The 12,416-nt window shown below is 39.6% G+C and overlaps 1 protein-coding gene across 1 annotated transcript; it reads left to right on the forward strand.

The window, feature by feature from the left end:
- Positions 1–831: 831 nt before the first annotated feature.
- LOC116110782 lies at positions 832–5,401 on the forward strand. The gene is made up of 7 exons (XM_031396999.1): positions 832–1,502; positions 1,604–1,652; positions 1,721–1,840; positions 2,415–2,519; positions 2,609–2,700; positions 2,795–2,948; positions 4,940–5,401. The coding sequence occupies exons 1-7, from the start codon at positions 832–834 to the stop codon at positions 5,216–5,218; spliced, it is 1,470 nt and encodes a 489-aa protein (XP_031252859.1). The 3' UTR covers positions 5,219–5,401.
- The last annotated feature ends 7,015 nt before the right edge of the window (positions 5,402–12,416 follow it).

The raw sequence follows: 12,416 nt of genomic DNA on the forward strand, positions 1-12,416 counted from the left end.
TCCATGCAATAAAAAAACCACGCTAGTTTAAAAGGCGCTCTAAAATCTCTATCGAAAGCTCGAATTCCAGATGTTTATCTGACAATATCAGGACTCACTTGGATGGTTTATGCTGCTTTTTTCGTGTGCTGAAATCTCGACCAAAATTGTGTCTCTGAAGTTCCAGTTTAATGTATTTAAATAGACATTATCTATTTGTCAACCTAATGTTTTGGTTTAAATTTCTTTCTTATTCATATGAAATTTCAATGAAAGGTTGGAGAGGACTTGACCGAAGGTGAGGCGAAGGTGCTAATGGGATTTGGTTGGATACAGAATACTGGGTTGGGAACAATGCTGAACTACCGTGACAGAGTTTTCCATGATAGGAAGAATGAGAAGGAATCCTCTGAGTGGAGATCAAAAATAGGAAAGTTGTTGATTGATGGTTATAATGGTGGTAGTATTGTTTCGACAAATATTCCAGGCAACATTGTCAAAAATACTACGAGTCTGGATCGTGACAGCCCTAAAGTTAAACTGGAGCTTTCATGAGAGAGTTCAGTTCAATTTTGCCTCTGAAATTTGTAAATATCTACAATATGGTAGATTTGCCATTCCATTTCTCAGATTGCTCTGAATGTAGTGTTCCAGTGTAATGTCAAGCTGCTTTGAGAGTGTTTTCGGCTGATTGTAATTTGTAAAGGATGGTTCTTCAAAATCTAAATCTAATTGGATCTAGCCTGACTTCGTGAATACATGTCTACTTTCTTTATGTGGTTTATGTGTGCTTGCAAGCTTTTTGGCCTCGACTTGTTGCGTTGATTTATTTCTTCTATTTTTTTATCTTCGATGTATTGCTTAAAATTACTGCTTTATGTTATGCAGGGTAATTCTACAGGTTCAGATGATCTTATTGACCCTGGTGCTGGAAGAATAAAAGAAGAAACTAAATCTCTGGATGTGGAGTCCTCTGTTGCTGGAGATGAGTATAATGAACTATCTTCAAAAAATGCTTCTTGTCCTGGCACAAGTTCAGTAAGTGCTTCATCAGAACTAAATATTGCAGGATCATCCATTACAACTATACCTGGCTGCAGCCTTGTGACTGAAGAAACTAAATCAAGGTATAATATGGACGAATCTGAGTCTGATTTCGGTTCATGTGGTGGACAGCATGATGTGGCAGGATCTGGTAGTGTGCATGTTCCAACTCAGCACAACTCTGTCAAAGTCAAGGTTGAATTATTAGAAAATATTGACTTGCCCCACCCAGAAAGGAATGTGTTAAATGAATATTCTTTTAATGCAAAACCAGTGAAGAGTGAAATGGGAAACATTGAACTTAATGGTGATGGGGTAGATCATATGCGATTCCAAGATCGATTGAAGCTGAGGACATCAGGAGAGAATTCTGGTTTTAATTCTTTCAGTATTCCAGCCCTTCAGAAAAACCTTGTACTCTCAGAATCTGCTGAACCTATAAGGGTGAACCGTCCACGGAAAAGAAAGAAGACTGCCACGTAATACATGTTTTTCTTATGTCTATATGTTCTACAATTTCTTTTTCTTCTTGTTCTAGGTTATCCCTTTCTCTCTTTTTTCTCATAATTAAAAATTGCAGGGATTCAGTTGAAACAGCAATGGAGGAAGATGCTCCCGGACTTCTGCAGGTACTATATGCTTACTTGTTTGGTTTCCTGTGCAATATGTGTCAGGATCCTCTAAATGTCAATTGCAGGTATTATTTGAAAAAGGAGTATCTATTGATGAGATCAAGCTTTATGGGGAGGTGGAGGATGATGATGTACTAGATGAAAGTGAAGAAAGCTTTTCCAAGCTTGAGGCTGTGATGGCAAAGGTTAGCAATAATTTTGAGGCCATGATGTCTTCCTCTTGTTTCCCTGATATATTCATTTTGAATGATTCTCCTTTGATTTTGTGGCGTCTTTGTAAGAATATATATGGTACAAGGTATTCTGACGGATATGCTATAAACATCCAAGATTTGGTAGAAAGAAGTGTTGGATCAATTGAAAATAAGCTGCCGTGTACAAATGACATTAACTGAATCCAAAGAATGCACATAAGTTCACTTTTATTGTTACCCTGTACGAAAATAGTTGAGGGATTTTTATTTTAGGATAATGACTTATTGACAGCCATTTCCTTGTAGATTGTGCGTCACATGGATCACAAATTGACAACCATGACTTGGTTTTCACTGCTTGTTGACTTTCACTATGAGTAGATGTCATGCATTTGTAACAACTAGTACTAATTGATGAAGAAACTTCTGTAGTAGGCATAAGGTTTGAAAATAACTATGTTGGACAAAATTCTTTTTTCTCTTCCCCTTCTTAGAAGAACCATGTAATGTTTTGCAGATTTGCATTGTTTCTTTTGTTAATATATTCTTTTATTTGTGGATACAGCTTTTCTTTCAGCGGAACTCTATGTTGAAGTTTGCTCCTATTCGATGTGCAAAGGGTTCAAAACCTAGTTATTGCTTGGCTTGTCTATTCTCACTTGTGGAGCAGGTAATAAGTTTTACCACAACCTAGTGTACTGAATATGGGGAACAACTTTAATAGTGACAAGTTTTTAATCATTATATTTTTGTCTGTAGACACGGTATCTGCAGTTTCGTAAATGGCCTGTTGAATGGGGTTGGTGCCGGGATCTTCAGTCATTTATATTTGTGTTTAAAAGACACAATAGGTGATTAATCTGCAATTCAATTACATCTTAAAGGCCATCCTTTGGTATGCTATCATATTGCTAGATGGTAATTTTTATTTTCACTTGAATGCAGACTAGTGCTGGAACGTCCTGAGTATGGCTATGCAACATACTTCTTTGAGCTGGTTGATTCATTACCTATTGATTGGCAGATCAAGCGTTTGGTAACTGCCATGAAGCTGACTAGCTGTGGCAGAGTCAACCTAATCGAGAACAAAACATTATCGGTAATGACTTACAGTGCATTTCCTTCTAGTTGACTGCTGGAATTTTGATTGGAATAGTTGAGTTACTTATTAAATTGATTTCAGCTAACCCATAAATTTAGATCTAAATATTTTGATTGGTCTAGTAGATTACCGCATTAGAATCTGTTGTGATTGATGTAACATTTAGCTGCGCTTGACAATTCTTCGGAATTTTTCTTTGCTGACCAAAACGTTAGTTTTGTATAAAGTGATCTCATTCTCAGACTCCTACTTATAGGCGTTTGGTTATAAACTTCTATAATTTAATTGTGGTTATGTCTGATGCTAGAGATTGGATTGGATGCCTAAAGTTTTCTAGATTAGTATGTATATCATACTTAAAACAATTTTCAGTCTTATTTTAGCCTATGTGAATGAAGAATTGCTTGAGTGACAGCAATAGATGTAGATGTTGCATGTGCTTGATTGTGTGATGATGGGTCTGAATGCTTCCTCTGGTGGCTTTTGGTTGAAGACAGTTGTTTCCTCATTACTTGCATTATTGGCTTTTGGTTGAAGAAAATCGTTCCTCGTTACTTGTATTATTGGAGGATAGTTCTATTCTATTTACTTGAGAATGGAAATATTGAAAACTTTGTTTCCCAGGAGATTGCTCAAAAGGTTAGCTTGCAGGCTGACAATTTTCTTAACTCGTAAATGGTAGCTTGGTTTAAGGAGGGAGGTGAAATTCCCTTGACACTAGCAATTATGTGGTGAATTTCTCTTGAAAATGTTTTTAAGGATGGGGTTTTGTCGAACGTGACTCTATTAGGAGTCTATCATATTTTGGTCGGTTGTTGTGGACAGTAGCATAGGAAGACCACATAATTGTGAGAACACTTTTACCTTCATGAGAGATAGTATTCAGATTACCTATACGTCTTCTGAAGCATGGAAAGTTACCTAGGTAGAAGGTGCACCCAACCATTCTTAGGAAATTCAGCTTGAGAGGGGACGTAAAGGATTCAAGTGATCTATCATATGGTAGGTAAAAAATCACTAATATGTACGTTAAAAATTGTGGTTTTTTTTTAAAGTATATTTCAACATTTGTTTCCCATCTGATATATACCTAAAAATATAAACGGCTATGATGAGTTGGTTCTTCTATTTTGGGTTGAGTGTTCAGAATCCACCTGCACTAACTTCTACTAGGTCTAACTAGATTTACTGTTGTGTTATTCTTTGGTTTCTTAAAATTGTCTATGGTTTTTCATTTATTTCCATTATCTTGCTGCCTGTTATTAGTAATCTCATTGCATTTAATGCTGTCTTGAGTGAGTCATTTATGCTTATGGAGTTATGGTATTGGGATGTCATGTGTAAACATGCAAGTTAACCTTGTCTATTCATATAGTATAATTGCCAATTTGTATATGCATAAGTTCAGCCAACAATGGTTTTGTCATGGATGTTGTTTAATGGCTTTTGTCATATGTTAGATTTGAGTCTCAAGGGAGATGCTATGCTTTTCTAAGTTCTAGTAGTAAAGGAATTGTTCACTAATAAGCATCCAATACCTTAGAGGTAGTCAAATGGAAGGCTCTTTGTTATAGCTTAGGGGTGATCTATTTGAGACTTCTAGTTGATGAGTAATAGTACTCGTATATTTCTAGACGTGGGAGTGGTTATAGAGAAATAGATGGTTTATCCAACTACATGAGAACTAGATATGATTTCATGATCGAATAGCAATATGATGTGTTTATCCAACTTCCATGCAATAAAAAAACCACGCTAGTTTAAAAGGCGCTCTAAAATCTCTATCGAAAGCTCGAATTCCAGATGTTTATCTGACAATATCAGGACTCACTTGGATGGTTTATGCTGCTTTTTTCGTGTGCTGAAATCTCGACCAAAATTGTGTCTCTGAAGTTCCAGTTTAATGTATTTAAATAGACATTATCTATTTGTCAACCTAATGTTTTGGTTTAAATTTCTTTCTTATTCATATGAAATTTCAATGAAAGGTTGGAGAGGACTTGACCGAAGGTGAGGCGAAGGTGCTAATGGGATTTGGTTGGATACAGAATACTGGGTTGGGAACAATGCTGAACTACCGTGACAGAGTTTTCCATGATAGGAAGAATGAGAAGGAATCCTCTGAGTGGAGATCAAAAATAGGAAAGTTGTTGATTGATGGTTATAATGGTGGTAGTATTGTTTCGACAAATATTCCAGGCAACATTGTCAAAAATACTACGAGTCTGGATCGTGACAGCCCTAAAGTTAAACTGGAGCTTTCATGAGAGAGTTCAGTTCAATTTTGCCTCTGAAATTTGTAAATATCTACAATATGGTAGATTTGCCATTCCATTTCTCAGATTGCTCTGAATGTAGTGTTCCAGTGTAATGTCAAGCTGCTTTGAGAGTGTTTTCGGCTGATTGTAATTTGTAAAGGATGGTTCTTCAAAATCTAAATCTAATTGGATCTAATTGCATTCTGTTGGAATGAGGAGCGTCAAAGGGCATTTGATAGACTCAGGAAGTTGACTACAGTTCCCTACTTGCAGTCCTCAAACTTACACTTCCTTTTGAAATTCAGATGGATGCTTCAGGTCACGGAATGGGTGCAGTTCTGCCACAGTTAGACCCATAGTTATCTAAGCAAGGCCTTCTCACCACAAGCAACAAACAAGTCTGTATACGAAGGAACTAATGGCAATCGTTTTTGCAGTGCTAAGGGGAGTCCATACTTATGGGCAAACAATTCACATCAAGACTGACCAAAGAGTCTACAATTTCTCAGGACCAGCGAATAAAAACTTCCGAACAACAAAAGTGGTGTCTAAAAAATGGGATACTTTTCGACATTCACTACTGGCGGGGAAAACAAACACAGTACAGATGCTTTATCACGGAGAGGGGAAGGACAGATTTGAATACCATTCAGTCCAGTTTACAGGGACGATGAGTTAGCCAGGAAGCACACAGATCCCAAGTTACAACCTATCATTCAGGCTTCTCTTTGATTCTAACAGCCGCCACACACAAACTTAGAGGGGTGTCTTTGATAAAAACAGTCCTACCAAAAAACTCAGGTTTATACTAAACTTTGTGCAGATTCCATTCCAGCAGGTGGGGGACATCGGGGTTTTTCAGAACATACAACGGGTGTCAACAGTGGTATTGGGAAGGGATAAGGCAAGATATTCAAGAGTTTGTAAAAGCTTGCACTATCTGCCAAGTCAATAAATATTCAGCCCTCAAGCCAGCAGGCTGCTACCTTGCCAATACGGAGCAAGTTTTGACGAATGACGATGGATTTTATTGGTGGTTACCAAGCAAAGGTTTTGATAGTATTCTTGTGGTGGTTGATCGGCTCACTAAATACGCCCACTTCATCCTCTTGGCTCACCCATTAATGCAAGAGTTGCTACGATATTCATGAGGGAAATTGTTAAGCTCCACGGGTTTCCCAAGTCCATGTTCAGACCGGATCGACTCTTATGAGCCAATTTTGGCAGGAAATTTTCAGGGCGCAGTAGGGACCTCTCTCAAGTTCAGTTCCGCATACCACCATCAAACGGATGGCCAAACGGAAGTGGTCAATCGGTGGTAGAGGCCTATTTCGAGCTTCTGAGTTCAGCCTAAACAGTGGCCAAATTGCTCTCTGGGCGAGTTTTGATACAAAACAACCTACCATCTCCACAAAAATGACACCGTTAAAGCCCTTTATGCGAGAGACACCCCCCCTCTTCCAAGATGACGATTACCGTTTCAATGGAGAAGTGAACCAACAGCTCACCCACCCAATGCCATTATTATGAACTTAAACACCACTTGGAAATCACAGGACAATGAAAGCCAGGCTGATAAAACATCGAGAGACATCAGTTTTACTCCAGGGGATTCTGTGTACCTAAAATACAGCCTACAGGTTCGGTCGTTGGCCAGGAAATTGAATGAGAAACTCAGCCCTCGGTTCTATGGACCATTCAAGTGACAGAATTGGTCGAATGTTACAAACTGGATCTCCCATACGCATATTCATATCGGTGTTCCATGTGTCCCAGCTCAAAATCCAACATACATACCTTTGTTCCAGTCAGCCACTTCCCAATTTTCTCACCAAGAGAGGTAAATACAGTTCAACCCCAAGCAGTCCTGCAACGCAATCCCTACTTGATGGCACCAAAGAGGTCTCATTCAATGGCAGGATCTCCCCCCTTGAAGCTACATGGGAGCCTTCGACGTCATCAACACACAATCCTCAATTCCACCTTGAGGACAAGGTGGCTCTCCTGGGTGGGAGGGGGGAGTTGTTGGACCTCCTGTTAATATATCTATAAGTCAAGGGGGCATAAAAAGGGAGCACTAAAGGAGGAAAGGGGGGGGAGTGAGGGTTGTACAGCAAGGGGAAAAGGTGTGTGTGAAGTTTGTTCAGTTGTTAGGGATTCTCATGCATGTGGTGGATAGAATAAAGTTGTTAGGGAAGGGTAGTATAGGAAGGAATTGGGTATAAATAGCTAGGGTGTGGTAAAGGAGGTATCAAGTTGATTCATTTAGGTTTTGGGAGGTCTCCAATCTCGAATTCTGGGAATTGTTTTGGGAACACTTTCTTGCTATGTTATTTCATTCTTTTCAATATTAACTTCATTTAATTCTTTGAGTGTTGTTTCCATTCGGTCTTGTGTGTGTGTGTGTTGGAATTGAGTTATTTGAGCAGGTGGTTCCATCATGCTTGGACTTCGTGAATACATGTCTACTTGCTTTATGGGGTTTATGTGTGCTGCAAGCTTTTGGCCTCGAATTGTTGCGTTGATTATTTTTCTATTTTTTTATCTTCGATGTATGCTTAAAATTACTGCTTTTGTTATGCAGGGTAATTCACAGGTTCAGAGATCTTATTGACCCTGGCGCTGGAAGAATAAAAGTAAGAAACTAAATCTCTGGAATTGGAGTCCTCTGTTGAGTGATAATGAACTATCTTCAAAAAATGCTTCTTGTCCGGACAAGTTCAGTAAGTGCTTCATCAGAACTAAATATGCAGGATCATCCATTACAACTATACCTGGCTGCAGCCTTGTGACTGAAGAAAACTAAATCAAGGTATAATATGGACGAATCTGAGTCGATTTCGGTTCATGTGGTGGACAGCATGATGTGGCAGGATCTGGTAGTGGCATGTTCCAACTCAGCACCAACTCTGTCAAAGTCAAGGTTGAATTATTAGAAAATATTGACTTGCCCCACCCCAAAAGGAATGTGTTAAATGAATATTCTTTTAATGCAAAACCAGTGAAGAGTGAAAGGGAAACATTGAACTTAATGGTGATGGGGTAGATATATGCGATTCCAAGATCGATTGAAGCTGAGGACATCAGGAGAGAATTCTGGTTTTAATTTTTCGTATTCCAGCCCTCAGAAAAACTTGTACTCTCAGACGCTGAACCTATAAGGGGAACCGGCCACAGAAAAAAAAGAAGACGCGTAATACATGTTTTTCATGTCTATATGTTCTACAATTTCTTTTCTTCTGTTCTAGGTTATCCCTTCTCTCTTTTCTCACAATTAAAAATTGCAGGGATTCAGTTGAAACAGCAATGAGGAAGATGCTCCCGGACTTCTGCAGGTACTATATATGCTTACTTGTTTGGTTTCCTGTCAGGATCCTCTAAATGTCAATTGCAGGATATATTTGAAAAAGGAGTATCTATTGATGAGATCAGCTTTTGGGGAGGTGGAGGATGATGATGCACTACTGAAGAAGAACAGAAAGCTTTTCCAAGCTTGAGGCTGTGATGGCAAAGGTTAGCATAATTTTGAGGCCATGATGTCTTCTCTTGTTTCCCTGATATAACATTTTGAACGATCTCCTTTGATTTTGTGGCTTCTTGTAGAAATTGGTACAAGGTATTCTGATGGTATGCTAAAACATCCAAGATTTGGTAGAAAGAAGTGTTGGGCATTGAAAATAAGCTGCCGTGTACAAATGACATTAACTGAAACCAAAGAATGCACATAAGTTCAACTTTATTGTTACCCTGTACGAAAATAGTTGAGGGATTTTATTTTAGGATAATGACTGACAGCCATTCCTTGTAGATTGTGCGTACAGGATCACAAAGACAACCATGACTTGGTTTCACTGCTTGTTGACTTTCACTCTGAGTAGATGTCATGCATTTGTAACAACTAGTACTAATTGATGAGAAAACTTCTGTAGTAGGCATAAGGTTTGAAAAAACTATGTGGACAAATTCTTTTTTCTCTTCCCCTTCTTAGAAGAACCATGTAATGTTTTGCAGATTTGCATTGTTTCTTTTGTTATATATTCTTTTATTTGTGGATACAGCTTTCTCTTCAGCGGAACTCTATGTTGAAGTTTGCTCTATTCGATGTGCAAAGGGTTCAAAACCTAGTTATTGCTTGGCTTGTCTATTCTCACTTGTGGAGCAGGTATAAGTTTTACACAACAGTGTACTGAATATGGGGAACAACTTTAATAGTGACAAGTTTTAATCATTATTTTTTGTCTGTAGACACGGTATCTGCAGTTTCGTAAATGGCCTGTTGAATGGGGGTTGGTGCCGGGTCTTCAGTCATTTATATTGTGTTTAAAAGACACAATAGGTGATTAGTCTGCAATTCAATTCATCTTAAAGGCCATCCTTGGTATGCTCATATTGCTAGATGGTAATTTTTATTTCACTGAATGCAGACTAGGTGCTGGAACGTCCTGAGTATGGCTATGACAACTACTTCTTGAGCTGGTTGATTCATTACCTATTGATTGGCAGATCAAGCGTTTGGTAACTGCCATGAAGGCTGATTGGGTAGTGTTAAGGAATACTTAACAGAGATGAGAGAATTGATGAGGCTAAGGGAAGAAAGGGAGGAAAAACATTACCAGGAGAAAATGTCTGAAACTCCAAAAAATCAGAATTCCAGCAGAGATAAGGGATGTGAACGAAATCAGAGTGGGAAAGATGACAAAAAAATTCGCAAGCTTGAGCAACCCATTTTTAATGGGGATGATCCGTTTGGCTGGACTTTCAAGGCCGACAGATATTTCGCCATTAATTGTTACGAAGAGAAGGAAATGATGGAGGCAGCAGCCATGTGCATGGAAGGAAGAGCCCTAAACTGGTATCAATGGTTGGAATCCCAGAGACTAGTCCAGAGTTGGAAGGATTTTAAAGTGGCTCTAATTGACAAGTTCAGACCATCATTTCAGGGAACAGCCTATGAGGCATTAGTAGCACTAAGGCAGACTGCGTCGGTGACAGAGTACAGTGAAGAATTTGAAGCTCATACAGCTCCGTTGAAGGAAATAGGAGAGGAGATGTTGATGAGAATTTTTATCAATGGTTTAAAAGAAGAAATCAGGGTTGAGTTGCGTATTATACAGGCCCAGGATTTGGGTGAAGTGATGGAGCAGGCCCATCGGGTTGAAGAAAAAAACTGGGTGTTAGAGAAAAGCAGGCCCAAGCTGACTAGAGCCCAAAACATTAAAGGGGAAGGTTATTCACGGGTCACACCAAGCCCAAAAAGTGGGCGACCCAATTTATGGTTCAACACAACCAAAAATCCAGGCGAGAGTCACTTTGCGTCAACGAGATCCAACGACAGAAGAGAAACACCTCCATCGACGACAGCTTCGAGCTCCAGAAGCGAGAACTATCGTCGTCTAGCAGAAGTAGAAATCTAACTCAGAAGAGAGAAGGGGCTTTGCTTTAGGTGTGACAAAAAATTCAGCCCTAACCACCGATGTAAAAGCAGATCTCTACAGATCCTGTTAGCATGGGAAGAGGAGGATCCAGAGAAGGGATAAACAATTCCAGATAATGACGAGGAGCCTAATACTGAAGGTAATCCTCTGGCACTATCCATGAATTCTATCGTGGGAATCACCTCTGACAAAACTCTGAAAATAAAGGGGGAGATTGAAGGAGTGGGAGTTATTGTGTTGGTTGACAGTGGGGCATCCCACAATTTTATTTCTCATGACTTGGTGCGCAAACTGGGCATGCAAATTGAAACAAGAAAAAAGTTTGGAGTAATGGTGGGTAACAGTGTCACGGTGAGAGGAGAAGGAGTTTGTAGGACAGTACCACTGGAAGTTCAAGGTGTCAGGATTAAATAGGATTTCTTCCCTTTTGACTTGGGAGGAGCTGATGTGGTCTTAGGGGTGACTTGGTTGAGCTCCTTGGGTGATGTCTGTGCAAACTGGAAAAACCTAACAATGAAATTCGAATAAGAAGGTAAAAGGGTTAACTTACAGGGAGATCCATCCTTGGTGAAGACGATGGTATCTCTGAGGCCATGTTAAAGTCACTCCAGTCCTCGGGAGGAGGTTATTTAGTCGAATTCTGCTCTATGGAAGGAGAGCCAGAATCAGATGAGGAACCCACTGATCTTAGGATTTTGTCATTATTGGAAGTTTGTAACCAAATGTTTGACCAACCTACTAAACTACCCCCATACCGTCAGCATGATCATGCCATAGTCCTAAAAGCAGGAGCTCGACCTCCCAATATACGCCCTTATAGATACCCTTATTTCCAGAAAAATGAAATAGGAAAAATGGTGGGAGAAATGCTGGTAGCAAGAATCATCCAGCCTAACACTAGCCCTTTTGTCAGCCCAGTATTATTAGTAAAAAAAAAAAAAGGATTGGAGTTGGAGGTTTTGTGTTGATTTTAGGGCACTCAATGAGATAACTATTCCCAATAAATTCCCCATACCCACCATCGAGGAGTTGCTGGATGAATTAGCTGGGGCTGTCTTTTTCGTCAAAGATTGATCTCCGATCGGGTTACCATCAGATTCGAGTGAAGGAGGAGGATATTCACAAAACAACCTTCCGAACTCATGACGGCCATTACGAGTTCCTAGTAATGCCATTTGGGTTAACTAATGCGCCATCAACCTTTCAAGCACTGATGAATACCATTTTTAAACCTGTTTTGAAGAAGTTTGTTTTGGTTTTCTTCGATGGCATTCTGATTTACAGTCCTGATCTTGATTCTCATGTGTTGCATCTTGAACAGGCCCTTAAGATTCTACAGGACAACAAGCTGGTAATGAACAGAAAGAAGTGTCTATTCGGTCAGCAGAAGCTGGACTACCTAGGCCACATAATTTCAGCACAGGGAATGGAAGCTGATCCACACAAAATTGAGGCAATGATTAAATGGCCTGTGCCGACCAATGTGAAGGGGTTACGGGGTTTTTTAGGTCTCACCAGGTATTACAGGAGGTTCGTCAAGGGATATGGCAGTATCGCACAGCCACTTACTGATTTGCTAAAAAAGGATGCATTCCATTGGAATGAGGGAGCTCAAAGGGCATTTGATAGACTCAAGGAAGTCATGACTACAGTTCCCGTACTTGCCGTCCCAAACTTTACACTTCCTTTTGAAATTCAGATAGATGCTTCAGGTCACGGAATGGGTGCAGTTCTAGTCCAACAGTTTAGACCCATAGCTTATCTAAGCAAGG

Source organism: Pistacia vera, unplaced genomic scaffold (genome assembly GCF_008641045.1).
Source record: "Pistacia vera cultivar Batoury unplaced genomic scaffold, PisVer_v2 Contig614, whole genome shotgun sequence".
Taxonomy (NCBI): domain Eukaryota; kingdom Viridiplantae; phylum Streptophyta; class Magnoliopsida; order Sapindales; family Anacardiaceae; genus Pistacia; species Pistacia vera.